General features: G+C 42.3%; 1 protein-coding gene across 2 annotated transcripts in view; it reads left to right on the top strand.

Annotated features, from left to right (window-relative positions):
- The window catches only part of SHQ1 (SHQ1, H/ACA ribonucleoprotein assembly factor), a 96,044-nt gene extending 70,185 nt beyond the window's left edge, over window positions 1-25,859 (top strand). For both annotated transcript variants that reach the window (XM_032411769.1, XM_032411768.1), the window contains one exon: window positions 25,013-25,859. In XM_032411769.1, the coding sequence (XP_032267660.1) occupies window positions 25,013-25,514 (502 nt within the window). In that variant the 3' untranslated portion in view covers window positions 25,515-25,859. The remainder of the gene's footprint in view (window positions 1-25,012) is intronic.
- Window positions 25,860-26,079: the final 220 nt, after the last annotated feature.

Here is a 26,079-nt window from a genome sequence, read left to right as displayed (position 1 = left end):
GTAGACACCTAACCCACTGAGCCACCCAGGTGCCCCTTCTTTTCCAATCTTTATATTCTTTCTTTTTCTTTATTCTTCATTTTATGGTATTGGTCACACCCTCCAGCACAATGCTGAATAGGTAATGGTGGTAATGTACTTCCCTATCTTGTTCTTTATCTTTAAGAAAATGCTTTTGATATTTGCTGCAGGCTTTTGTAGGTAGCCTTTATCAAGGTAAGGAAAGTTCCCATTATTCTTAGTTTGCAAAGAGTTTTTGATCCTAAATGGTCAGTGAATTTCATTGCATATTTTCCCTCCTCTTTTGAGATGCATCTTAAGGTTTTTCTTCCTTAATTTGTTAATGTAATGAATGGCATTTATAAAATTTCTAATTTAAGTTAGGCCTTGCATTCCTGAGATAAACCCATCTTGATTGTGATGTATTATTTAAATATGATTCTGGATTTGATTTGCTGACTATGTTTGTGTATTGTGCACACCAAGAAACATAGGGATGGAGAGAGGAGAGATGGGGGAGTAAGGAAGAGGATGGAAGGAGGAGAGAAGAATCTGGCTCATAATTTTCCATTTTTGCACTCTCCTTTCCTTTTTTGTTCTCTGAAATAATTTCTATAAATTGTATTGATCTCTTCCTTGATTCTTCAATAAAATTCACCAAAAAAGCCATCTTGACTTTTTTCTTTTTGAGAAGATTTCTAACTATTCAATCAAAATTTCCAGTTGTTTTAGAACTGTTCTGGTTCTCTGTTTCTTCTTGAGTTGGTTTTAATAGGTTTGTGTTTTTCTAGAACTTTGTCCAGTTCATCTAAATTTTGAAAACTATCTGACTTATTTTATCTCTCCTGTTTTCTCTACAGTGTCTGTACATTGTCTTATTGTAATAATTGTATTATTGTGTCTTATTGTCTTATTGTAATATTTGTCTTTTCACTCTTTTTTATTAAAGAGAGTGTATTTGATTAATCAAAGAACCAATATTTGCTCTTTTGATATTTTAGTTTTGTTTGTCTTCTTTTGCATTACTTTTTACTTTTATCTATCATTTCATTCCTTCTATTTTGGGGGCATTTATTAGGCTTTTTTTTCCCCCTGACATCTTATCTGGATGCTTAATTCATTAACTTTGAGCCTTCATTTAAGCCTATACATTTTCCTACAGGTGTCTACTTTGTGTGCATCTCACAAGTTTTGAAATAAACTGAATTTTCATTATTATTCCATTTCAGATATTTTCTGATTTTACTCATGAAATGTGGAGAAGTGTGTGTTTCTCCTTTCCATGTGTATGGGTTTTTTATAGTGATATCTTTTTTTTTTTTAAGATTTTATTTATTTATTTGACAGAAAGAGAGACAGTGAGAGAGAGAACACAAGCAGGGGGAGTGGGAGAGGGAGAAGCAGGCTTCCCGCTGAGCAGGAAGCCCGATGTGGGCCTCGATCCCAGGACCCTGGGATCATGACCCTAGCCAAAGGCATACGCCCAAGAACTGAGCCAGCCAGGCGCCCCTATAGTGATATCTTTGTTACTGATTTCTAACGTCCTTGTATTTGTTAGAGAATTTTACCATTCTTTTGAAATTTGTTGAGATTAATTTTATGTCTCGTATTTTCATAAATTTTAAAGCTTGAAAATAATGTGTATCCTCCCAATTGTTAGCAGCTGTGTTCTCTGTCCATTGGATGAAACTTGTCAGTTGAGGTATTTAAACTTTTTATATCCTTGTTGATTTGTTTTGTCTGTTTCATGTATCAGTTTTTGCACTGGAAGAGTTGTGTCAAAGTCTCCTACTGCATTGGTGATCATGTCATTTTCTTTCTGTAGACTGATAGTTTTTACTTTATATTTTGAGTCATATTATTCATTGTTATTAGTTTATAATTGTTATATCTCTCTGGCGAATTGAAATGTTTATTATGTAGTGGCCTTCTTTATCACTAATAATGTATTTTTTTTTTGCCTTTGTTTATTTTGTCTGATATTAATATGGAGATCCCAACTTTGTTTTGGTTAGTATTGTCCTGGCCTATCTCCTTTCTGTCCTTGGAGGAGTTAATTTTTCTAGACATGCTTCAATAAACTTTTGGTGACTAGTTTCAAATTCAGAGATAATTATGAAATCTTGTATTTTTTGTTTGTGAAAAATATACTCTGAACATCTGACATAAAGCTGTGATGGATCAGTAATTTGGGAACCAGTTGTGACTTCAGATGTTTTGGGGGTTTTGGTCTTTTTGTTAGGCACGTTGACATGTCTGGGTTCCCTGATTCAAGTGTGTCTGTCTGACTCCCCACTCCACACTGAATCAGTCACGAAGTCCTTTTAATTCTTCCTATACAATGTCTTTCATTTAAATTCCTCTTTTTGTTCTTCCTTTCCTTTAACTCAGTCCTATATTTTCTCATTGTTGCCAGAGTGTTCTGTCTGTTCTCCTTGCCACCAGAATCTCATTCCCGCTCTTGTTTTTTCCTGCAGTCATGCCAGTCTGATCATTCTGAAATGCCGTTTTGATCATGGCTGTCCTCAGAAGTTCTCGCTGATTTCCCCTTGCCAACAGGAGAAAAACCTGAATGCCTGAGCTGGGTTCAGAGCCCCAGCTGTCCATCCTCTTCCTCATCTTTTATGCTTCATTCCTTACTTCTGTTGACTGGGCTCCCTGTCTCTCTCCTGCCAAACAGATAAACTCATCATTTCCCAAGTTTGCCATAAACCTCAGCTTTTCCTTGCTTTTGTGTATTCCATTTTCTCTATTAGAAATATTACATTTTGCCTGAAACTTTTTCTCCTGACCCCAACAAAGTCATCTCTCCACTGGAAGACTTTTCTTGATGATGATCATCTTTAATTCTGTCACTTACAGAATTGAAATTCCCGGCACAGTCTTCTCATTTGCAAGGCTTTATTTGGGGATTGATTCCCCCTGCACTGTTGCCACTGTGTGATTGCTTAGCCTCATCACAAAGAGCTCTAGTGCCTAGAAACCCACTAACGAGTGAGGGAGCCTGTTCTATTCTGAAGCACCTTAGCTTGGTTAAAAGTTCTCCTTTAATTTGGACTGGCATCGGCTTCCTTCCCACTAGTTTTAATTCTGAACCCATATAGAATAAGTCCCATTCTCTCTTTAAATGTGTCTTCAGCTATCTAGAGCATCACTGCTCTATCCCTTCTGAGGCTTCCAGATCAACTTTTTTGTCTTGCATTTGCTCATATAGGTCCAAACTTCAAATCTTCGGCCTTCCTGGTCTCTTTTTAGGCAAACTCTACTTTTCAATATTGCCCTCGCCCCCCCCCCTTTTTTTGGTCAGTGCCCCTTTTTTATTTTTTATTTTTTTTTGAAGATTTTATTTATTTGAGAGAGAGAAAGAGGGAGAGAGAGCGTGAGCAGGGGGAGGGGCAGAGGGAGAAGCAGGCTCTCTGAGCAGGGAGCCCGACGTGGGCCTTGATCCCAGGACCCTGGGATCATGACCTGAGCCGAAGGCAGATGCTTAACCGACTGAGCCACCCAGGCGTCCCAGGTCAGTGTCCTTTTTAAGTATCCTTCAAGCTAGACAAAATACTCCAGGTTTCGCCAGAAAGTAGAGAGGAGCCTTTGAGCTGTTGTTTTCGGGGTTTTTTGTGAACATTACTGTGTTCCTGTAGTCTGGGAGCGCATCTACTCATCGCTGGAAACCTCAACACACTATTCTTAGTTTGTCATTAGCCAAAACCCTTAACATTTTAGCCACAGATGTTGTTTAACTGTAATTCTGCTTCTGTGGTAGTGGTTGAAGAACTTTGCATTTGTCCTTGTTCATTTGCACCTTTTTGGATTTGGTTTATTCTGTCCACCTGTTCAGTCTTTTCGGAACTGGAATCCGCCATCTGCTGTAATGCTGTTTGTAAACTTGACTCTTGAAATCCCTTCAGTAATCCTTTTCGGAGCACTTACTGTGTGCCACACACAAGGCAAGGCCCTGGGGGATTGAAGAGGCCTTAGATAAGGCTTCTGCCCTTAAGGAATTAGAACGAACATTCTCTGCTTTCACCTGTGACAGTGAATGAAATGCTCAGCGAGGAAGTCTGTCATCACAACTTTGTGTGCTCTTCCACCAGCTACTTTCCTTCAGCTTGAAATTGATCTCCCCTGTAAGGTCAGATGTAAATCCAGTCAGCTTTTTAATCATCTGCCCCGTGTTCTGTGTTCTGCCCAAGGAGAAGCCACAGGAGATTGTGATATGCAGTCCTGAAATGCAGGCGCCTTCTCTGCCCACGACTCTCCGGCTCAGGCCAGTCGGGGGGATGGTGTCAGTTCTCATGCACCCACGCCAGCTCCTGAGCCTACCATGTCACCTCTTGACTGCCTGCCATTCGTGGATTTGGGGTTCACTGTCTTTGGATTCATCACTTTCCTTTTCCACCTTTTGAAAGTCAAGCAGGATATAGTTGCCTCTTTTCTGTCTTTTCTGTGGATGCTGAAGGCTAGAAACATCATTCTGATTCCGTCACCACTTATTTTTTCTGTGATCAGCAAACTGTCTTTTCTATTCTTGTAACCACTGTCCCAGGTTTTGCCTTCCATAATAACAGCTGTCATTTTACAGTTCTTCCTGGGCATTTTTCTCTTCTCTTCATTCTCAGTTTGTTGAACAGACCGACAGCCCTTGGTCAGACGGACAGAGAAGTGAACTCCTTGGAACTTCTCAGATATAGTCTGGCCCAAGCCAGGCCCTGATCATCTTAAGCCACAGTCCACAGAGCCAAATCCTGCCTTTAATTTGAGAAGGTTGAGGTCACAAAGTTGTCCCTGGCCATTAGGAATGTAGAGAGACCATGGAGTATCAGGATTAAGAGTATGGGAGCCAGCTGGCTGTGTCTGTATGGCCTTGGACAACTCATTTAAACTCTGCTTCAGCTGTTCACGGAATGGGGTGAGTTAGATGAGGAGACGCGTGCAGTGTGATTAGAGCATGTTAACACAGTAGATGGTTTGTAAACAACGAAGTGCCGGTGATGCAATGCTTGCTTACCAATAACACAGGCTGAATTAGGCAATCAGTCTGTAATAATAGTAGCTGGCTGCATGTCAGGCATTGTGCCGAGTGCTTTACAATCCTCATCTCTCTTCATTTCATGGGTCATGTGAATTTATGATAGCCCCAGGTTACATGGAAACTGAGGCTCAGAGAGATGAGATAACCCGGGCCTGTTTGTCTTCAGAGCCTGGGCCCGTAGCCACCTTGCTGTGGTCAGTCAGTTCCCTGTCATTTTCCGGAGCGTGTGACACCACCCTACCCCCCATAACACTCCACACACTGTTGACGAAGTTCCACTGCCGGCAGTGTGCTCAGAAGAAAGATCGAGATTTGGGGACGGGGCACTTGGTTGTGGTCTGTAGGGCTCGGGACGTAGAGGATTGCGCTGGGAACTAAGGATGGACAGGTGGAGCCTGGTGGGGCACAGAGAGAAAGGAGGGGATGTACAAGGCAGGGGCCCAACTGGTGGCAGATCCCCAAAGTCACAGTAGTGTGCTGGGTGTGGGAGTAGAGAGAAACTGGTCACACTGGTGCAGCAGGTACGGGTGGGGTATACAGAATACGTTAGAGAATAAGTCTGCAGAATGGGAACGTTCACGCCAGTGGCTCTCAGTGAGTTTTTAAAAACTTTGAATTGGTTGTCAGCACTTAAAAATGGGAAGATTTGATGTAAAAGTCTGGATTTACAGCTGCTCTGGAAATACCGGAAGTTCTGGCAGTTGCTGGGCCCTCATCCCCACATGGTGACAATTGGCTAGAGCTGAGGCCAGCTGTCTCCATTATGTGGGACAAGTGCTCTCTGCCGTGGCACAGAACCCCGCCCTCCCCCCTAGACTCCCATCTGCGTGGCTCGGGAAGGCCGCAGAGCTGGTGACCTCGGCTGAACGGACAAGGGGTCTGATACTGGATCAGAAGTTCCTTGCACTTGCCTCCTGCCAAATTGCAAGCTCCACGCAAGCGGGAACCTTGCTTTGCTCGTGCCCTGCTTTACTGCGAGGACTCGAGAAATGCGCAGCCAGTGCCAGGCACTCAATAACTGTGGCACCTGGATGGCAGCAGTGACCACGTTAGAGTGGGATCGGTTCTGGAAGCTGCCGCAGCCTCTCGAATGCTGGGGAGGAAACGGGAGGAAACAGACCGTATGGTTCATTTTGAGCCCCGTGCTTAAGGCAAACTGCGGGTGACCATGAAGCAGCAAATAGGCGGCTTAGAAAAAGAGCGTCGTCTGTGCTCGTGTCTGGGAAAGAACTGCTGGTCATGAGGTGCTCTGTGTCCAGCGCCTCTCCCGCACGTGGACAGCTACCCTGTTGTTTTCTTCCGCCGACACCCAGGGAACAATAGGAATGCGTAAGGAAGGCTTGCGGCATGTAGTCGGTCGCCTCACTCGGCAGGACCACAGCACGACGGAAATCACAGCCAGAGCTTTTTGTAAAAACTGGTAAAACCGAATTGCTTTTAACCAGGGATATGATCTTTCTTCCTCGCCGCTCATAGTACCCCTCGCCGTGGTTTAGCCTGTGTTCTTGTTTTGTTTATTTATTTGCTTGCCTTTCTTCTGCACTTGGTATTCCTTGGGGCTCCGCGGGAGTGCACCTTGCACTGGGAAAGAAGAAAGTCAAACTACCTCTCCCCTCGGGCTCCAGCTCCGGAAAAATCAAAGCCAAGCCCAGGCAGCTCTTCGCTGCCTGCAGCAGGGTCAGCGATTTGTGTAATGTTTTCCCTGTCAGCTTATCTCTGCTGATTTCTGGTGTTTTTGAGCAGGGGAATGAAGAGCTGCCTTTTTCAGCAGGTGGGACCTGCAGCTGGGATCAAAGCCCAGTGTCGGGGGGCTCCTGCCGACAGCAGTCCCTACTTTTCTGTAAACTGCTGTGGTGGGGCGGGATTTGTCTCTGTGGAGTGGGGTGGCTCCAAGAAAAACCAGCGCAGATGCCCTGGGAAGGAATGGAAGGAGAGAAGCATTTCTATCTTGCCCCATGCAGGGAGCATTTGATAACATCATTTGAATCAAACCATAATTAGGCTTTTGCAACCAGTTCGTGTAGGAACATGAAACGCTGTTCAGCCAACAGGTTTCGTTCTAACAACCGTCTAACTGGAGGTTTAAGTTGTACTGTGTATCCCTATATTTAGTCAAATAATATCTTTGAGCCACTTTTTCATTCTTATTTTTAGTAATCAGTAATTTTTCTAGGTAGTAATTTGGGTCTGATTGGGACTCTTTGGCAACTCTTCAGTTCTAATTATAGAAGACTTTTTGCTTATATGTCTTGATGATAAAGTGAACATAGGATTTTAAAGAGCTGGCCAACAAACTAGTTGAGTCCTAATTTTTGAGAATCCTGGCTACCACCTTAAAATGTGGAACAAATTACAGTTCCTGGCCTGATAAACTACCCCAGGAGACCTAATTTGCATAACTGTCTTGACAAGGATTGGATCCCACACCATAGGAAAGATTCTCCAGCGGTTTTACTGGCAAGTGTCCTCTTCTAGCATCTTGTTTCATGTCATAAATAAGCTCTAATTACCCAGATGGTATCACTGCCTCAGTGTGAGCCAGGACATAGTGGGTCTGCACCGCAGAGGCTCTGGCCTTCCCTGGGGTTAACCCTCTGTCATGAGGCACATGTTTGCTTTTGAGCGCCGGTGAAAATAGGGACAGTGGACAGACGTGTTTAGCTCATGTGGCTGAGGAGAGGATCAGACGGACTCCTGCATCTGAAAGCCATTTGAAAACCCTCCAGCCTGGTGCCAGTGTGGAATATTAGTACTCAAGGCTGTGGTTAGCCTTGTGGCCTGAGCTGTGTCTGGGCCTCATCTTTGTCAAAGAAAATAAGGGCTTTAGATTAGATCTGTGTGGCCCAATTTTGTGTAAGCCACATGAGGCTATTTTAATTTAATTAATTAAAATTAAATAAAATTTAAGATCCAGTTTCTCAGTCACACTGGCAACATTTCAAATGCTCAGTAGCCACGTGTGGCTAGTGGCTACCGTGTTGGAAAGCACAGATGGAGAGCTTTTCCGTCACTATGTAAAGCTGTCCTGGACAGCCCTGGACTCTATTATCTTTCAGGTATCTTCCGATCTGAGATTGTGGGGATTTCAACAAAGTGGCTTGCTTGGTCCTTAAAGGAGAAAGAATTGTGCCTTTAATGTCATCCCTGCCACCCGTACGTAGCAGGGGCTGAAATGCTGGAATCTATTCCTTGTTGCCCTGGTGGCTGAGCAGGAGGCCTTCCTGTGGCATCTTTTACATTTTCTTAGATGAGATAAGTTAGCTGTAGAATGATAGGTTTTTGAGCTGTCAGGTAGTTACATCTAGTTTAAATTTGTAATATGCAGTATTATAAATTATAGCTAAACCAGAATTTTTCTTCTTTTTTGCTAAACCTGTGGGTCTTCTTTTTAGAAACAAGGTGAGCTGTTGTAATTTCCCCTGAACTTGGGACAGCGTAGGTTGGGTCTCAGGCTCAGGTGGGTAAAAGGTACGAGAAGGAGTAGCTGAGGCATGCATACATGATGTGGAGATTAGAAGTAGCCGTGTGGCAATTCCAGGTAGCTTTCAGGACTAGGGGCCAGGGGCTATGTGTGAGTGTTGTAGTGAGCTTAATAGACTAGAGATTCAAGCCCAGAAAAAATGAAATAGGTAAAAAGCAAGAATAAAGCTAGGTCCCATGGTTCAGGCTGTCCCTTTTGTCACCTTTCAGTGAGTCCTTCCTGAAGCACTCATAAAAATTGAACATCCCCTGCCCCTAGTACTCCTGAGCCACCTTTTTAGCTGTCCTTTTCCATGGCACTTATACTCTCTGGCACATTCTGTATTTTATTTACTTTGTGTTTATTGTCTGTCTTTTCCTATGAAAGAGTATAAGTTCCATGAGCACAAGGATTCTTGTCTGTTTTGTTCAGTGCTTGGGCACATTAGTACTTTCAGTGAATACTGAATGAATGAATGAATGAATGAAAAGAGCAGAATGAGAAAGAAAACGTTTCTGAGAATGAGCCTTATGATCAGGAGAGGCCAAGGTGATGACTCTTGAGCCAAAAGGACCATTGGAGTAGGGCTCCTTGCACTGTTTTACCTGGCACCAGTGTTGGTGAATGAATGCGGTTTGGAGGTTATATTTGTGCTTTGAATGACAGAGGGCTGGCTCATAGTCAGGCTGCCCTTTCTAGAATGTGTGAAGTGATAGCAAATGCTTAGCCCTCCAGAACTGACCCAGGAACAAGACAATCTCACACTATTCCCATCCCTTTTAGGTGTTTGATCAGAGTGAGTCAGCAATTTTCTTACATGGGAAAGTGTAAAGTGGTGATAATAATTATCACTTTGACACCGTCACAACTCTCTGGAATAGTGCTCATCAAACTTTTGTGTATCCAAATCCCCTGTGGAGCTTGTTAAAATGCAGATTCTGATGAAGAAGTCTGTGGTGGGGCCTGAGATCCTCCAGTTGTAACAAGTGCCGAATACCACTACTCTGCTGGTCCAGGGATTACCCCTGAAGTAGCAAGGTTTTATTGAGGAGAGAAATTAGGTATTAGTCATTGTTATCAGTTGCCTTTATTAAAAATATTTTTAAATTCCCCTTGAACAGGCTAGGGACCGTCATTTCAGAATGTTCTGATAGATACTTTTCACTTTAGTTCAAGTAGTTGTTGAGATAGCATAAGCAAGCATCAAGAAAACCAGCCATTCCCAGTTTTGATTTTCTGTAGTTGAACACTTGTCAGCACTCTTGTCAGGAATGGCTTTCAATTCCAAGGCTTCTTAAGGCAGTTGTTGAATACCCTAAGTCTTAGCAGACTTTTACATTGATTCCTTACATGTGAGCTGTGGTTGCACCCAGTAGGGTTGTGTGTGTGTACTAAGCCCCCAGATCAAGCTGGTCCCAGACGGGCCTGGATAGGAATTAGGAGAAGTCTGTTTTTATGGTACAGCACCTGACTCTCTCTGAAGGCTCACTATGTCTTTATAAGAACTACTGTCCTGGAAGATTTTGTTTTTTAAGATTTATTTATCTATTTTAGGAAGAAAGGTGAGGGGAGGGGCGGAGGGGGAAGGAGAGAAATCCTCAAGCAGACTCCCTGCTGAGTGTGGAGCCCAACTTGGGGCTCCGTCCCAGGACCCTGAGTACGTGACCTGAGCCGAAATCAAGAGTCAGATGCTTAACTGACTGAGCTCTGTCCTGGAAGATTTAATGAGGGCTAAAAGGAGCATCCAGAACCATGGATATTTCAGAATCTGAGTCTGAGAGTCAAGCTCCCTTGTAAATAGATGATCTTACGTGCATCTCTCTTTCCTGCCACATTCCAAGGTAGAGTACAGTTGGCTTTTGAACAACGTGGGGGGGGGGGGGGCGGGTAGGGCTGCTGAACCTTCCCCTTCCCCACCCCTTGCCTCCATCTCCATGTAGTCAAAAATCTACATACAACTTTTGACTCTACCAAAACTTAATTACAAATAGCCTACTGTTGACCAGAAGCCTTACTCCTAACATAAGCAGTCAATTAAACATATTTTGTATGTTATATGTATTATACACTGTATTCTTACAATAAAGTAAGCTAGAGAAAAGAAAATGTTACTAAGAAAATGATGAGAAAATACCCTCACAGCACTGTATTGTATTTATTGAGAAAAATCTGCATGTTGGTGCCCAGCGCAGTTCAAAGTCGGTGTTATTCAAGAGTCCGTTGTGTTTAGTCCTTGTAGAATGTTGTCTTTCTGTCCTGCAGTCCAGGGATGTAGCCATGGACCTAATGGTGCTGTTGGTCTTGTGCTATGATTCTCTGGTTCCCATGTCACCAGAACCATCCCACTTTTCTCACTTGGACTACTCTCATGGGCCTTAAGAATGTTTGTGTGTACATTACCCTTTTTGTAGGAAACCTTCTCTGCTCTTGCCCCCCTTCTCTTTACCGTTTCACCCCGAAATGGCTGTCCTTCCTCTGTGGTCTCATGGCTAGTACTGAATCATAGTCGATTCTCATTATTCACAGTAGTTATGTTCTATAAAGTTGCTACAAACTCTGATTTCACAAACTCAACCTTTGCTCCTAGGGGAAATACAGGGTTAGGTTCCTGTGGGTCTCTGGTCACAACATTTTCATCAAACAGTATGTACCTTTGTTCTATCTGTGTTTCTGTTTAAAGGCACCTTATATATTGTTGATTCATTAACAGTGACCCTCATGGCCAACAGCATGGTAACTCAAGCCTGAACAAAGCTTATCTAACACAAATACTTTCTTTCATAAGACACATTATAGCCTTCAAGCACTTAAGAATACTAAAGGGGTGCCTAGGTGGCTCAGTTGGTTGAGCATCCGACTCTTGGTTTTGGCTCACGTCCCGATCTCAGGGTCATGAAATCGAGCCACACATCTTGAGACTCCCTCTCCTTCTGCCCGCCACCCATGCTTGCTCCTTCTCTCTCTCCCTCGCTCTTTCAAATAAGTAAATCTTAAAAAACAGAATACTAGAAAGTAATTTGACAGTAAGTTCGGGACCATTTTAAACAGTGAAATTACCATCAAAAAGCCCAAAATGCAAACAATGTGGCACTCACTAGACCTTGAAAAGGAAAGTTTTTTCACAGTCTGAGAGCTGAAATAAGAAGTCTGGGAACGTGCTCTTTGGCAACTAAAACATTCACCTCTCTGTGCATGTCTGTGAATGAGCATAAAAGTGCTTGAGGGTATTGACTTTGAGGTTACAAATAAATTTTAGTGAGTAGGCAAATTCGCAAGTAGAGAATCTGTGAATAATGGGAATCTACTATACCTTGTAGACAGACTTTATAAACATTGGTAGAGGGAACAGCACAGTAAGAGACAGAGAAGAAGAAATACATGTTTCTTTCCTCAAAGAATTTAGTATTTGAAATTTCAAGAAAAGCATTGAAGTCATCAATCTGGGCTTAGAATTAGGACTTTGGTGGACTTCTTGCCCCTATTTTAAAATACAGAACGGTTTTTGCATAGAATTCTCTTGTGGGAAGAGACTGTCTCCTCCGTGGCTAAGACTCTCAAAGCCCCTGAGCTGGATATTCCCAGGGCACCCTGTGCTAATCATTCTCATAAACTTACTTCACTTCATGCTATGATGGCTTGTATCTTGCCTTCCACAGACTGAGATGATCTGATATTCAGATCAGAGACTGCATTTACATTCACCATTATATGCACCAAACCTGGCAGATAGCAGGTGCTCAATAAATATTTGTCAAAAGACTGACCTTGGACCCGGGCAGTTGAGCTGAAAAACTGCAGCCCAGTCTCCTCGCTTCTGGTTCTGGTCCTCAACCCCTTGTGCACAATTCTGAAACCCAGAAAGTTCTGAAAGTACATTTATGTTCAGGGCAATTGGCAGCAAAACCTGACTGACCTGAACTCACCTGATATGAGGCTATTTATGATCTTTATTTAGTCCACTTGGAGAGACTAATAGTACATTTTGCTGCAGAAAAATATTAGTGTATTTGATTACAGGTTGTTGCCGGGGGTGTTAGGTCATATATGGCATAGTAGTGTAGATCCAGAATTACTTTTCTGAAGTGTAAAACAAACAAATGGAAGTTTTAAAACTCATACAGGTCCAGCGGTTTCAGGGATGGCATTGTGGACCTGTGGTAGAATTTAGGGATTTTCTATAGAAGTTTTATTTGAGGAAATGGATCATTTATATAGAAGCAAATTAGCCAGAGGCATAAATGGTTAGTCTCTGGCTGAAGAGAGGAGAATTAAGTGCCACAATCTGATGGTGTAACTCCTGAGGGGAAAGCATGTAATGTAAAGTAAAGCCCCAGGGTTAGTTTGAAGAGTGCTAAGTAGTTCTTTTTGTCAAGAGGAAGCTTACGGAATGAAAGCGGAGGAGTTGATTCCTCTTAAGACTTTATCATCAATACAAGAAATATTTACATTGAGTGTTAATCTATGCATGCATGTAATCTACACATCGGTGGAGTTTATTAGAAAAAGAAATCCCTTGACTTTGAGAAATGATTTGAAAAATCTGACCATGATGTCCAGTTCTATTATTTCACAGAGAAATGTGTTGGTAAACATACTCTCCTGGCAAAAAAATGTCGGCATTGAGGCAGAAGACCCTCAAGTGACTGAGGTCAGCCAAAAAACCTGTTCCGTTTCCTAATCATAATAATAATAAACGAAGCATCTAAAGACTTGGTCTTGTTGTTTCCCCCCACCCCAGGTGGGAAGTTTTCTCTTGTTGCTGTGTAAATTTTAATTGGGATTGCAGTTACAGAATGAAGTCTTCTAAACCTTTTATGCTCATTTTTTTAAAAACTTATCTGTTTTAAGAAAGTAAGCTTTATTCTATACTACACAAATTAGATAAAATTGCTCACTTTGAGTAAAATATTCATTCAACCGGTATAAAGACTTTTGGGGGGTTCATCTTCAGGTTTTTGATAGGTATGAAGCTGTTTTAGGGTTTTGGAAGCAGTAGTAGAAGGAAAATTAGTAGAAATTATTATTTTGTATTTCAGAAAGTACTAGGATTGGTCTGTAGATCAAATGTCCGGGGAGGAGGGATGGGGGGAAATGCCTTTAAAAATATTATTTGAAATGCCCCACAGACTGGCTTTCACCGCTACCTGGGGGATAACCTCCATAGGAGTGAGCTATGTGCTTCTGCAGAGAACATCTTTTTGTGTATAGTTCGCACATTGAAAGAGATGACTGGGCGCCTGGGTGGCTCAGTTGGTTAAGCGACTGCCTTCAGCTCAGGTCATGATCCTGGAGTCCCGGGATCGAGTCCCGCATCGGGCTCCCTGCTCGGCAGGGAGTCTGCTTCTCCCTCTGACCCTCCCGACCCTCCCCCTTCTCATGTGCTCTCTCTCTGTCTCTCTCTCTCTCTCAAATAAATAAATAAAATCTTTAAAAAAAAAAAAAAAAAAAAAGAGAGATGACTAATGGATCTTTCTCTAGGCATACTTTGAGATTCTCTTTGTATTTGGTAGAACGCACCATGCCTTTTTAAAAAAAACATTTACAGTGAGGAGTGTTGCATTAGAGGTCCTACCAGTTTGCCCAGAGGAAATGGGAGCCGGCTCCGTGATCCTGTCCCCCGCATCCCCCCCATTAGGACACACTCCTCCTTGAGGAGGCTCCATCCGCTTTTCCAGAGCAAATGTCAGAAGCCTGTGACTTCTTTTCCAGGACACGTGTTTGTTGGTTGTTGTTTTAAGCTAATTTTTGTCGAAGTACACACAGATTATAAGTAGACAAAGAATGAACTCTGTTGTGGTAAAATACCTGCGTAACCAGCACCCAAATCAAGAATCATGCTTGAGAGGCCCTCAGGTGCCCCTTAGTGCACTGTCATTCTCTGACCCCTACCCTGTAACCACCGTCCTCCTGACTTCTGTCACCATCTGTTGGTTTTGCCTGTTTTAGAACTTGGTGGAAGTGAAATAATACAGTGTATACTCTTCTGTGTGTGGCTTCATTCCTTCATAAAGCTTTTTTTTTTTTTTTTTTTAAGATTTATTTATTTTAGAGAGAGGGAGTGGGGAGAGAGTGGTGGGGAGAGTCAGACGGATAGGAAGAAGAGTCCTAAGCAGACTCCACACTGAGTGTGGAGCCTGACTCGGAGCTCGATCTCACGACCCTGAGATCAGGACCTGAGCCGAAACCAAGAGTCAGACGCTTAAACAACTGCGCCACTCAGGCGCCCCTCTTTCAACGTTATTTTTGTGAGTGTTCTAAGTCAACATTAATCTTAAAGGTCTCTTTGGGGCAACTTTAAAAAAATCTAGCAGATTGGTCTGAGGACATTAAGAAGGTGCACAGCTAGTCCTGTAGTTGTGTAAGGAGTGTGACGCCGGGGAACTGGGGAGGTTGGGTGTCGAGTAGACTATAGGTGGTGTATTTCTGAGCACTTTCCTCCTTGCCTTTGCTGACCAGTGCTAAGACACGCCAGCGGGACTCCTTCCCTGCAGGGTACAGCTTTCCAGGCCCAACAAGGAACAAACCTAGTGAGTCTACATTCAGGAAGGAGCTCAGTGCTTCAGCTCTGTCTTCCCTGCAGAAGGGAGGCAAGTTCAGTCGCTGCCCTTATTCTGTCAGTGAGTCGTCCTGATGGGCACAGCATGGAATGTAAGAGCAGAGGAGGGTGCAGCAGGCCTGCCCCGGAGCTGGCCTCTTCGTGCTGTGCCTGGCCCTGGGGAGGTGCGGCCTGTCCCGGAGCTGTGTCCTATCATGCTGTTCCTGTTTTCTCCCGAGGAAAGCAAAGGTTCCACACTTCCTTCAGAGAGCCTGTTAAACCGTGGTTCCCAGTGAATGGAAAGAGGCCGCGCTTATGTGATACGTCAGACAATTAATAATTTTATAGAACAAGATTGTCACTAAGAACCCACAGAATGGTTCAGGATGAACTGCTTCATGCCGTGGTGATGTGTGTTTAAGAAGACATTCCACGGTGTATCATACCAGTGAGTGGATAAATATTTTGAATTTTCAAAGTTTTTGACTCCTATCATAATTTGGAGAGCTGCATGCTTCAGCCTGTGCGTGTGGTAAACATACCAGCACTTAAGTATTTTCCTGTCTCAGTATTGTGAAAGCAGCAGAGCCCACTAACTTTATATTTTGTAACCAAGGAAAATTTTAGCATTTAGAACAAGCACACAAAGAAATAAACACATTAAATCGCTTAACCCGGTCTTTCCTTCTCAGAGCATGCCAGGAAATTTGGAAGCAGTCATTTTCATTCTGCTTTCAAGATGGGAAAGTGGAGACAAAAAGGACATTTTTGAAAAATTCATCCAGAACCTCTACTTCTGTAGACCTCAAAACTTGTCCTGTTTCACCAAGTTCCTAATAGTAGGTCTGGGCATAAGAAGTTGGAGGGCAGAGGGCAGGGCATACCAGCTGGTGGTCCATGGCATCATGAATGGGTGTTGGGGGAATGAAGATACAGGCCCCTCAGCATTCAGGCTGGCAGGTGGATGCAGACCCCGTGTCATGCCAGGCAAATGGCATCTTCTGTGTGTTCCATGACATGAAATCGCTTCCAGAGCACTGCTTTACATAGACTGCTTTTCTAAGACTGAGGTGGGATTTTAGCTGAGTACTGAATGAGTAAGACCCCTCATGGGAAGACTTAGGGGAAGAATGTTCCAGAAGGAGGGTACAACAAGTGTCAAGGGCCTTGAGGCACGAATGCATTAGTGTGTCCTTGGGACGGAGAGAGGGCAGTGGAATAGTGACCTGGACACGAATGGTGGGCGACCTCACTGAGAGGCAGGCAGGACCCAAGGGCCAGATCTCTGGGCCTTTGTCCTCACTGGGGAGTTTGTATTTTATTCTGTTTTGGGAAGCCATTGCAGGTTTTTATACAGGGAAACATCATGCTCATAACATAGAAATGTAGAACCATGGTGTTTAGATTCAGAGGGGAATTAGAAACAGACTGATCCATTCTCTGCATTTTATTGGTGAAGGAAACTGTTCTGTGCCTTGCTGCTGATATTTTTTGTGTCATTTTTTCATCTGTAAAACCAAGAGGTTGTATGTGATGCTTTCTGATTTCCATTCAGCTCTAAAGGTCTCGATCCCTATATACCCCTCTGTATTAGTGTCCTAGGACCACTGTAACAAATGACCACAAACCGGATGGCTTAAAACAACAAAAAGCTATTCTCTCAAAATTCTGGAGGCCAGAAGTCCAAGATCAAGGTGTTTTCCACAGGGTTGGTTCCTTCTGGAGGCTTTAGGGGGGTATCTGTTCCATGCCTCTTTCCTAGCTTCTGGTGGTAGTGAGCAATCCTTGACATACCCTGGCTTGTAGATACATCACTCCTGTCTCTGCCACCATTATCACATGGCCTTCTCTGTCTCTGTATCCTCATACGGTACTATTGTAAGGACACCTGTCCCCTGGAGTCATTGGATTGCAGGCCTGCCCGAACCCAGTATGACCTCATCTTGATTTGATTATATCTGCAAAGATCCTATTTCTAATTAAGGTCATATTGACAGGTTCTGGGGGCTAACTTTGAATATATCTTTGTGGGGGGGCACATTTCCACCCATAATACCTTTCTTCCACCACCTTCATAGTAATGCCTTCTCCATCTTGTTGATTGACCTCCACTTAGTTTAATGGAATCCGAACAGCCATTTCATCTGAACAGCTAAGAGGTCAAAATACTACACCTCTGTTACTAAACAACACTGGGTGCCCTTTTCACATAGATGAAATGTAGAAATATTGTCAGAATTGTTCAAATCTGACATACCCAAAATGTCGTGCTTCACGGAATCATTTTAGAGAAGAATATATCTGTCTCAGCCTTGGACCCATAATCCTCACTTCCACATATCCTTTTCTATCCAACAGAAGTGGGTTTTTTTTTGTTGTTTGTTTTGTTTTCATTTTTGTGTATTTTTTACTTAACCAGCTATTTGGTTTCATTAAAATCACATATTTATTCTTTGCCTTGTACCAGAAATTATTTAAAGCATTTCTGTGTGTGTGTGTGTGTGTGTGGGCGCGCGCGCGCGCGCGCACGCATAAAACAACATGGTGTTAATTAAAGGTGGGGTCAAAGAAGGAAAAAAGCAACAAAATGAAAAGAGAGGCAAGTCGGAGCTTTGGGTACATTCCATCATGCCAGGCGGGTCACAGATTTTACTTTCCTAAAAGCCAGGATGGAAAGGGAGGCCTGCAAGTTTCACACTGCCCAGAGTTTTGTGGGGCCGGTTTTGAAATCAACTCTGCACACCAGTTTGGAGGATTAAAGTGAAGCATATTTCAGCAAAAGCAGTTCTGCTGGGGGCGGGGGGAGTAGAGGGAAAGGTGGCAATTGATGGGACTCACATTTCCATCTCTGCTAATCTGATTCAATCTGGCATAAATGCAAAACCATTTCAGGGAGGGATTGAGTCCATTTCTTTCAAACAGTTCTTTATGAACATTGTGCCTTTCTAAATCTGTTTATCACCTTCACCCTTCCATTTCTTAGATGGGTAATCAGTGAAGAAGTAAAAATAGTAGCCTCTCTGGATTTGGGTAAACCTTCATTCACCTACCTGAGGCATGCTCTAACGTATGTGGGATTACCATAGCAATTTTTTTTTTTTTTAATATGAAGTCATTTACTTTGCTCTAAAAATATGTGCGTGTTTGTGTATCTAGTGCAGCTACTTATGTGTGTCATGCCGGGGCGGGGGGATCCTTATTTCTGAATATTCATTCAAATTTCTGTACTTAACAGAGTTACAAAGAGAAGTGATGATAGTCAAAACACAGAATATTCACTAGTGATCAAACCACTTAATAAATCTAGTCCCCATTCTAGCATATCATTTCCTTCCTAGCATCCTACCCACCCATCCGGCCAGTGTTTTTGTTGTTTGACTTCTTGTTGATCGCCGATACTGTACAGTGCAAATAAATTGCAGATTGGGCAAAAGATCAAGGACTTCACAAGGGCAGTGAAAGTGCTTGAGGGAAACACAAAACCACTGACAATGAGGCTTGGAAGCGTAGGATTAGCTAATAGTTGAAGAAGAAAACTCTACAATAAGAGTGACATCAGTGGAAAGTCTTTAAATGCCAAAGGAATCATTTGAGTATCGCATGATTGGAAGACACTTGAGAAAACTGTTGTTGCCTTGGTGATTATTTGTTCTTTGATTTGCTGTAAAAGACTGACTTAAAGTGATGAATGTCATACAGCGCTGTATTGTAATTTTGTTAGAACAGTTACAAAACAATCAATATTTGGTTCATTCTTTGTTCATTTGGAGAAATGGTACCTTAGTTGCAGTTATAACCTACAAATTAAGTCATTAAATATTTTATGAACTTGTGAGTTTGTAATTTTTTTGAAGGTGAAATCTTAACCTTTTTTTTGTTACTATTTACTATTAAATTTTGACCTTTTATGTTGATTTACCTTAAGTGACCTTTTTTGGTCTTAATTTATCTTCCATTAATGAGCATCTCCACTGTCTATTTGTTTCAGCTATAAGTGGTGTAGTATGTTGGAGTATCCCCTCAAAATTCCCAGAACCTGAGAATATGACCTTATTTGGAAATAGGGTTATTTCAGATTGTAATTGATTGTTAAGATGAGGTCATGCTGGAGTAAGGTGGGCCCTTAATCCACTATGACTGGTATCCTTGTAAGGAGAGGAGAAGAGACACAGAGACACTTCCAGAGGGAAGATAGCACGTGAAGAAACAGACACGGGAAGAGTGCCGTGTGATGACAGAGGCAGAATTTGGAGTGATGGGTCTACAAGCCAAGGAACACCCGGGGTTGCCAGCAACATGAGAAGCAAAGAAGTGTGGGAGAGGTTCTTCCTTGGAGCCTCAGAAGGGACTTCTAGCCTCTAGAATTGTAAGAAAAGAAATTTCTGTTGTTTTAAGCCACCAGTTTGTGGTAGTTTGTTATGCCCTAGGAAACTAATACAAGGAATTTTCAGAAAATTATTCTGCTGGTCCATAGACTACATGTTAATTTTCAGAGCCCAGTCCCAGAGAGGTATTACATCAAGTTGGAAATAAGGTGAAAAGTGATTTCACTGGCCCAAACTCAGTATGGCTTAAATAACTTGCAGTATTTTCTGTATTAAATAAGTAGCTTCTTGTTTAAAGAAATGGATCGTTTCTGTTAATAACTGAGCTGGAGGCAGGTTTCACTAGTATAGTGTATCAGCACACAATTTTCTGTTCATCTGTGCATCAGTCGGTACTTGTGTTTCATGGCAGCTTTCAAAAGAAGACTGTCCCTAGCAACTTCTACTTAAAACCAATGCATTATCTTTTACATCAGGCTCCATATATGTGTTTTGGGCAGGGGATTCTGAAGTTTGGAACTGGTTCTTTTCAATAGACAGGAGTTACATGATTATATGCCATTATCATCAATACCCTTTAAAAAGAAAGCTGATGTACTGTTTGTCCCAGACGGAACTGGGGGTGTGTGTATGTGTGTGTCCTTTGAAATTAAAAGGCCAAGTCAGTGTATTCCATCATCCGGTGTGAAGTGTTTGTGGAATTGCCTGACTGGAGCCCTGTCTTACATTATCAGTTACTGGCTCTAGTGTCAGTGTGTCATGCCTGGCAGGTTAGTGGGTTTTGGCAGAGGAAATGAAACCTAGTCAGTTACTATGAGATTTATAGTAGATCTGCTATTGCAGGAAGTGGTGAAAAGTTGATTGATAGTTGGAGACAAAACTCTACGACAAGAACAGGATGTATGCTTTCTATTTATACCCAGGTTTTCCTACATTTTAGGGCTCCTTTTGCACTTGGTTTTGGCTCTTTCATAGGCCATGCAGTCCCTCACCCTTTAACTCAATCACCAAAATATAAAATAACGGAGGAAATTTTCTGTTAGCTTAGCCATGATAAAGGCAGTATTCCCAGCTGTTACTGTTACTCTTTCCTGGTAGTTGTATTTACTGGAACTTGTCAGAGAGCCGTTCTTAATTTTTAAAAAATCCTCCAAATAGGTTATTATTTCACATATACAAACAGAATAAAAGCTTTTTTAAAAGTTACGTGGTAGGATTACATTTCCAAAAACTTTCTAAGGAAAACCTGTTTTGAGTATCTGTTTAAAATATGACATTACTGTGATCCACTTGTCATGTCTCTTTTTAAAGGATGAATCTCTTCACTCCTGATTGAATACATTCTTAACAAGTAGGTGCTCTTGACTTAGATATAAAATATACACCATAAGTACAACTACTAACTCAGTGTATTCATTACTTTATATCTGATTGTACCTGGTTTTTGTAAGCATTCTGGTTAACTAATAATGTCACTCGACAAAGCTTTGACATGAACTAGCTGGTCTGTTTTGAGTGTGACAGTGAAAAACCAGTAACTACATTAAATGAGGTGCTTTCTGAAATGGAAAGGGCCATTGCAGAGTTAGGTTCTAGAATTTACAAGGAGTGGCAGACTTAGAACCAACTCTAATTGTACCAGTGGTTGAAAGAATAAAAAGCTCCTCTTTCATGACTTAATTTTTTTTCTCCAAATGAATAGTTTTTTTTTTTGTTTTTTTTTTTTTGCAAACAATGATTGCTAAGTAATCTGCATGAAATAATTGAATAGAAAGAAACCCAACTTTCATTCCTTGGACCATTAGGTCACATTCTACATCAATGATGTTTTGAAATTTTTAATTCCTTTTTATTCTAGCATTCTTTAAGTGGAGAATTCAGAATGCTTCTTCCGTAAACTTAAGGTTTCTATCACAACTTTAATAATTTAGGAAACTAGCCAGCTTGAGGTAGTAGTAAAAGTGGGATTAATAAGAAATAGAGATGAATCAGCATGGTGAAGAATCATAAATGAACATAGAATTCTTTTTTTACATAATTTTTTTTTAAAAAGATGTATTTATTTCAGAAAGAGAGAAAGAGCATGAGTGGGAGGGGCAGAGGGAGAGAGAGTATCTCGAGCAGACTCCATGCTGAGCGTGGAGCCTAACGTGGGGCTCGATTTCATGACACTGAGATCATGACCTGAGTTGAAAACAAAAGTTGGACGCTTAACTGACTGTGCCACCGAGGTGCCTCGATTTTTTTTTTTTTACATATTTTATATAAATGGGTTACTTTAAACATAATACAGCAGTTAAAGTGAGAAACAAATGAAGGATGAAAATTCACATTACCTGGTAACAGGCACAAGTCCTGTTAGGGTCACATGGCTCATCTGGGCTACTTCCCTGCCTGTCAGAGTAGATCCTTTTCAGTCTCACATATGTGGGATATGCCGGGTCTGAAAAGAGCCAGGATTACAGGTGAGAGGCTTTGAAATCCAGATTTATTCTGTTATACATGACAGATACAGTATAGTAGACAATAACAAAGATCCAGGTAGTTTCAGCTTGAGAGTTGACACATCTACTCTCTTCACTGTATCCACAAAAATAATCCAGATGTTTTCTTCCAGCTCTAAGCCTCTGTTGTTCAGGCTCAGATGTGCACGTCATTGAAGCTTGCTAAGCTGAAGCCATCAGTGTTTGCAGACTTCTGTGCCTGTCAGAACTTGCTCATTTGGAAGATGTTGAATAGAGCTCCAAATGAGGAGAAGTGAAGAATGTGGTCTTAGGATGGGAACTTTTCAGAGCCTGGATGTTCGTGGGAGGCTCTGTGGTGGAGGAGTGAGCACACTAGAGCTCTCAGGCGTGGGTTTCCGGTCTTGACTGTGCCTGCTTAGCTGGGTAGATTTCATCAGCTCTCTTACCCCTCCAGGCTTCTGTTGTGTCATCTGTAATGTGGACAGAGATGAAACTGACCCACGAGGTTGTCATTTGGAGCAAGTGTTTGTGGAACATCATCTTCCATATATTGTCAGAAGTATTTGTTGTGGCTAATAAGAATGAGATGTAAGGGTCACTGAAGTAAGAGCTTTTATTTTAAAATTTTGTTTCCAATATTATGATTTAGTAAGAGGCATGGTCTTATTTCCCAGATTCCTTGCTTTTTATCTCTTAAAGCTGCAGGTTACTACCCCGAGAGGACCTGCTTCAGTGAAAAAGATGGCAGTGAACTAGCTCCTGGGCTGACAGGGCCTTAGGGCAGAGATGTTTCAGACTGGTCTACTAACTCAGACCAAATTCTTTACCAGTGGTCATCAAGGTTTCACAATATATGGTGGGTGGACACCATTGACACCCGCCTTGGACATGGATGTAACCATCTTACTCCATAACTGTGCTCCTCAAGGTATCTCAAGCTGGTGAGAGCATCCAGAGTTTATAACCCTTAGGTGAATCATAAGTTGACTTAAGGTGATCTTATCCTAGTTTTTCTCTTTACCCTATCCACCTTCCTTTTTCTAAGCTCTGGGAATTCTAGCACTGACACTCAGGGGTTTCCTTGCATATGAGAAAGTTGCCCTCAGTGAGGGCTGTTGCCCGTGGCCGTTCCCCCCGCTCGCTGCACCTTGCACCTGCCCTAGAACGCTGACTGCAGTGAAGCTTCGGGGCCCTGACTGCTCTCGTGGAGGGGCCGCAGCGGGGACGGAGCTTCCCTGCACAAAGTCATTATTACACCACATATTCTGAGACCAAAGGGCTCATCTAGGCACTTAGGTGAAAAATACCACCTTTGTTCACTCGTTCCCATTGCCCCACCAGTTATTATTTCAGCTGCAGTGTAACGAGGCTTCACTTTCTCAATACTATGGGATGGACTACTCTTCCAGAAGTGACCTTATCTTGTGAACTCACCCTCCTCCAATGTGCCTCAAAGCCACTAAATGTTCTGTATGCTCATTTCACCTTTGAACTTAGAGACACATAGAAGCCATGTCAGCATGCTGACCACTTTAACTCACTGCCACCCATTTCCATTGTCACTTCCGATTTTCCTCTTGGGGAGAGTAAAGACAGGGTTTTTGGACACCTATGGTATACTTTTCGTTACTTCTTTCATAACAAAAGGAAAACAACTAATTCATCCAAGTTAATTAAAAAGTTTAGTATAATGTAACATTACAAATTTAGAAAAATACCCTCTGACATAACATGAAATGGTGTTCTGATAAAAATAAAAAGCACTTCATGCTGCTCTCTATAGTACTGCATTTTATTTTTTTGTATATTTAAAATTTTTGAATAGGTATTAACATTCACAGAGGTTTAAAAATAATTTGTAGTGAAAAGCCTCCCTCTCACCATCATCCTCCTCCACCTTTCTAGTCCCCACTCTTCCCCCCCATGTAAGCTAGTATTTTCTATAGCTTTCCAGGTTTATTGATAAGTATACAAGCAAATAGATGTGTTTATATTTCTTTCTCATTTTTTAACATAAAAGGTAGCATATACATACGGCATGCCTTTTGTTGTTGCTGTGAAACGGTTTATCTGGGTTAGCCCATGAACAGACTCGTTCTTATGCAGCCATGGACCCTTCCTTTGCATGGAGTGTCCGTAACTTAACCAGTCCCATAATCAGGGGCATTTGGTTGTTTCCCATTTTGGAGTATTAAAAACAATGCTGGATTAATAACCTTGGGCCTCTGTCCTGTAGCATATGTGTTTAATTTCCAGATGTGGTATTGCTGGGTCAAGGGGATGTACATTTTCAATTTTGTAAGTTATTGCCAACTTCTCCTTCACAAGGGGTCAGACCTGTTTAATTTCTTACCAGCAGTGTAGGGAGGTGCCGTTTTCCCCACAGCCTTGCTCGTCGTGCTATCTAATGTTTGGATTTTTGCCACTGTGATAAATGAAAAATGTATCTCAGAGTGACTTTAGTTTGTACTTCTCTTATTTGACTGGAGTTGAACATCTTTTCATATGTTTAGGAGGAATTTATATTTCCTTTTGTGGGAATTGTCTCCTTATGTCTTTTGTCCATTTTTCTGATGAATTGTTATATCCATTTTTAAAAACTCTGTTGGGGAGATTAGGCCTTGCTCTTTGACATGAGTTGAGCTGCCTATTTTTCTCAATTTTGTTTTAGCCTTTTGACTTTATGATGTTTTGTTTTGTTGGTTTTTGTTGTTGTCTTAAATAAGTTTTTTTTTTTTTAATTGTATTTGTCAATCTTTTCTTTTTTGGCTTCTGGATTTTTTTTTTTTTAATTTTATTTATTTATTTGACAGAGAAAGACAGCACAAGCAGAGGGAGTGGCAGAAGGAGAGGGAGAAGCAGGCTCCCCGCTGAGCAGGGAGCCCGATGCGGGGCTCGATCCCAGGACCCTGGGATCATGACGCGCTTAACTGACTGAGTCACCCAGGTGCTCTGTGGCTTCTGGATTTTAAGTCATAGTTAGAAAGGGCTTCCTCATTCTAGAGGCATAAAATCTCCTCCATTTCCTTGTAATACTTTATTTGCTTCATTTTTTTTTTTTTTTACATTTATCTCTTTGATCTGTTTTGGGATTTATCTTGGTGTGTCACATGAAGTATGGCTCCAACTTTATTTTGTTGTTCCTGGGCCAATTAATGAATAGTCCTAATATTTCTTATTCAAATGGCTTTCAAGGTCCAAAAAGTTGGCAGCTCTTGCAGAAGCCTTAAAGGAAGTGTCGCTGACAAAGGCCCAGCTGGGACTAGACCTGGAAACGCTGGAAGCCGCAGCTCTTCTTGTGCAGGAGGAGGAAACGGCAGTAGAAGCAGCCCGTTCCGTTTCCAGGCGGCAGACCCCTTCCTCCAGTTCCGAGGCAAGTGATTCCGAGGAAGCAGACAGCACCACGTCCTCTGAGACTGAGGACTCAGACTCAGAACAAGGGGAGCTCACAGGGAGTGAATCTGAGACAGCAGATCCCTTGCGAGGCCCCTCCCTGGAGGGAGGCAGTGCCCTGCTTATTGTCGACGGTGGGGTGTGCAGAAACTCAGCCACTGAGACCTCAGATGGCAGTCCCGGAAAGCCGCCTGCCTCCTCCCGGGCTCTTGGAGGGTCCGGGCCGCTGATAGAGGAGCTTGGAGAGCACCTGAACTCGACCGTTCAAGTTTCTGAACTCAAGGACTCGGCTGCTGGAAGGTGACTGGCAAACACCAAGTGATTGACTCCGAGTGGTTTTCCCCACCATTGAGAATTATGTCAGATTTGGTTTCCTTTACTGAATGGTAATTCTTCATTTTCACTTTATCCTTTTTCTTAGTGTATACAACACTGTTTTTCAGCGAGCTGATATTGATACCTCTTGGTTTCCTTGGTACAACTTTAAAGTTTTAAAGTATTTTTGCCAAAGTATAATTAATATTGAAGATGAACTAACAGTTCGGCCAGAATCTCTAGAATGTAGAGCCCATTCATATGGTTTTCTTCAAGATTTTATTTTTAAGTAACCTCTACACCCAATATGGGGCTCGAACTCACAATGCTGAGATCAAAAGTCACAAGCTCTGGGGCGCCTGGGTGGCTCAGCCATTAGGCGTCTGCCTTCGGCTCGGGTCGTGATCTCAGGGTCCTGGGATCGAGCCCCACATCGGGCTCCCTGCTCGGTGGGAAGCCTGCTTCTCCCTCTCCCACTCCCCCTGCTTGTGTTCCCTCTCTCGCTGTGTCTCTCTCTGTCAAATAAATAAATAAAATCTAAAAAAAAAAAAAAG

Source organism: Phoca vitulina, unplaced genomic scaffold, assembly GCF_004348235.1.
Source record: "Phoca vitulina isolate PV1807 unplaced genomic scaffold, GSC_HSeal_1.0 scaffold13, whole genome shotgun sequence".
NCBI classification, from domain to species: Eukaryota; Metazoa; Chordata; class Mammalia; order Carnivora; family Phocidae; genus Phoca; species Phoca vitulina.
The sequence above is the reverse complement of the archived record's forward strand: the minus strand, read 5'-3'. Positions and strand labels throughout refer to the sequence as shown.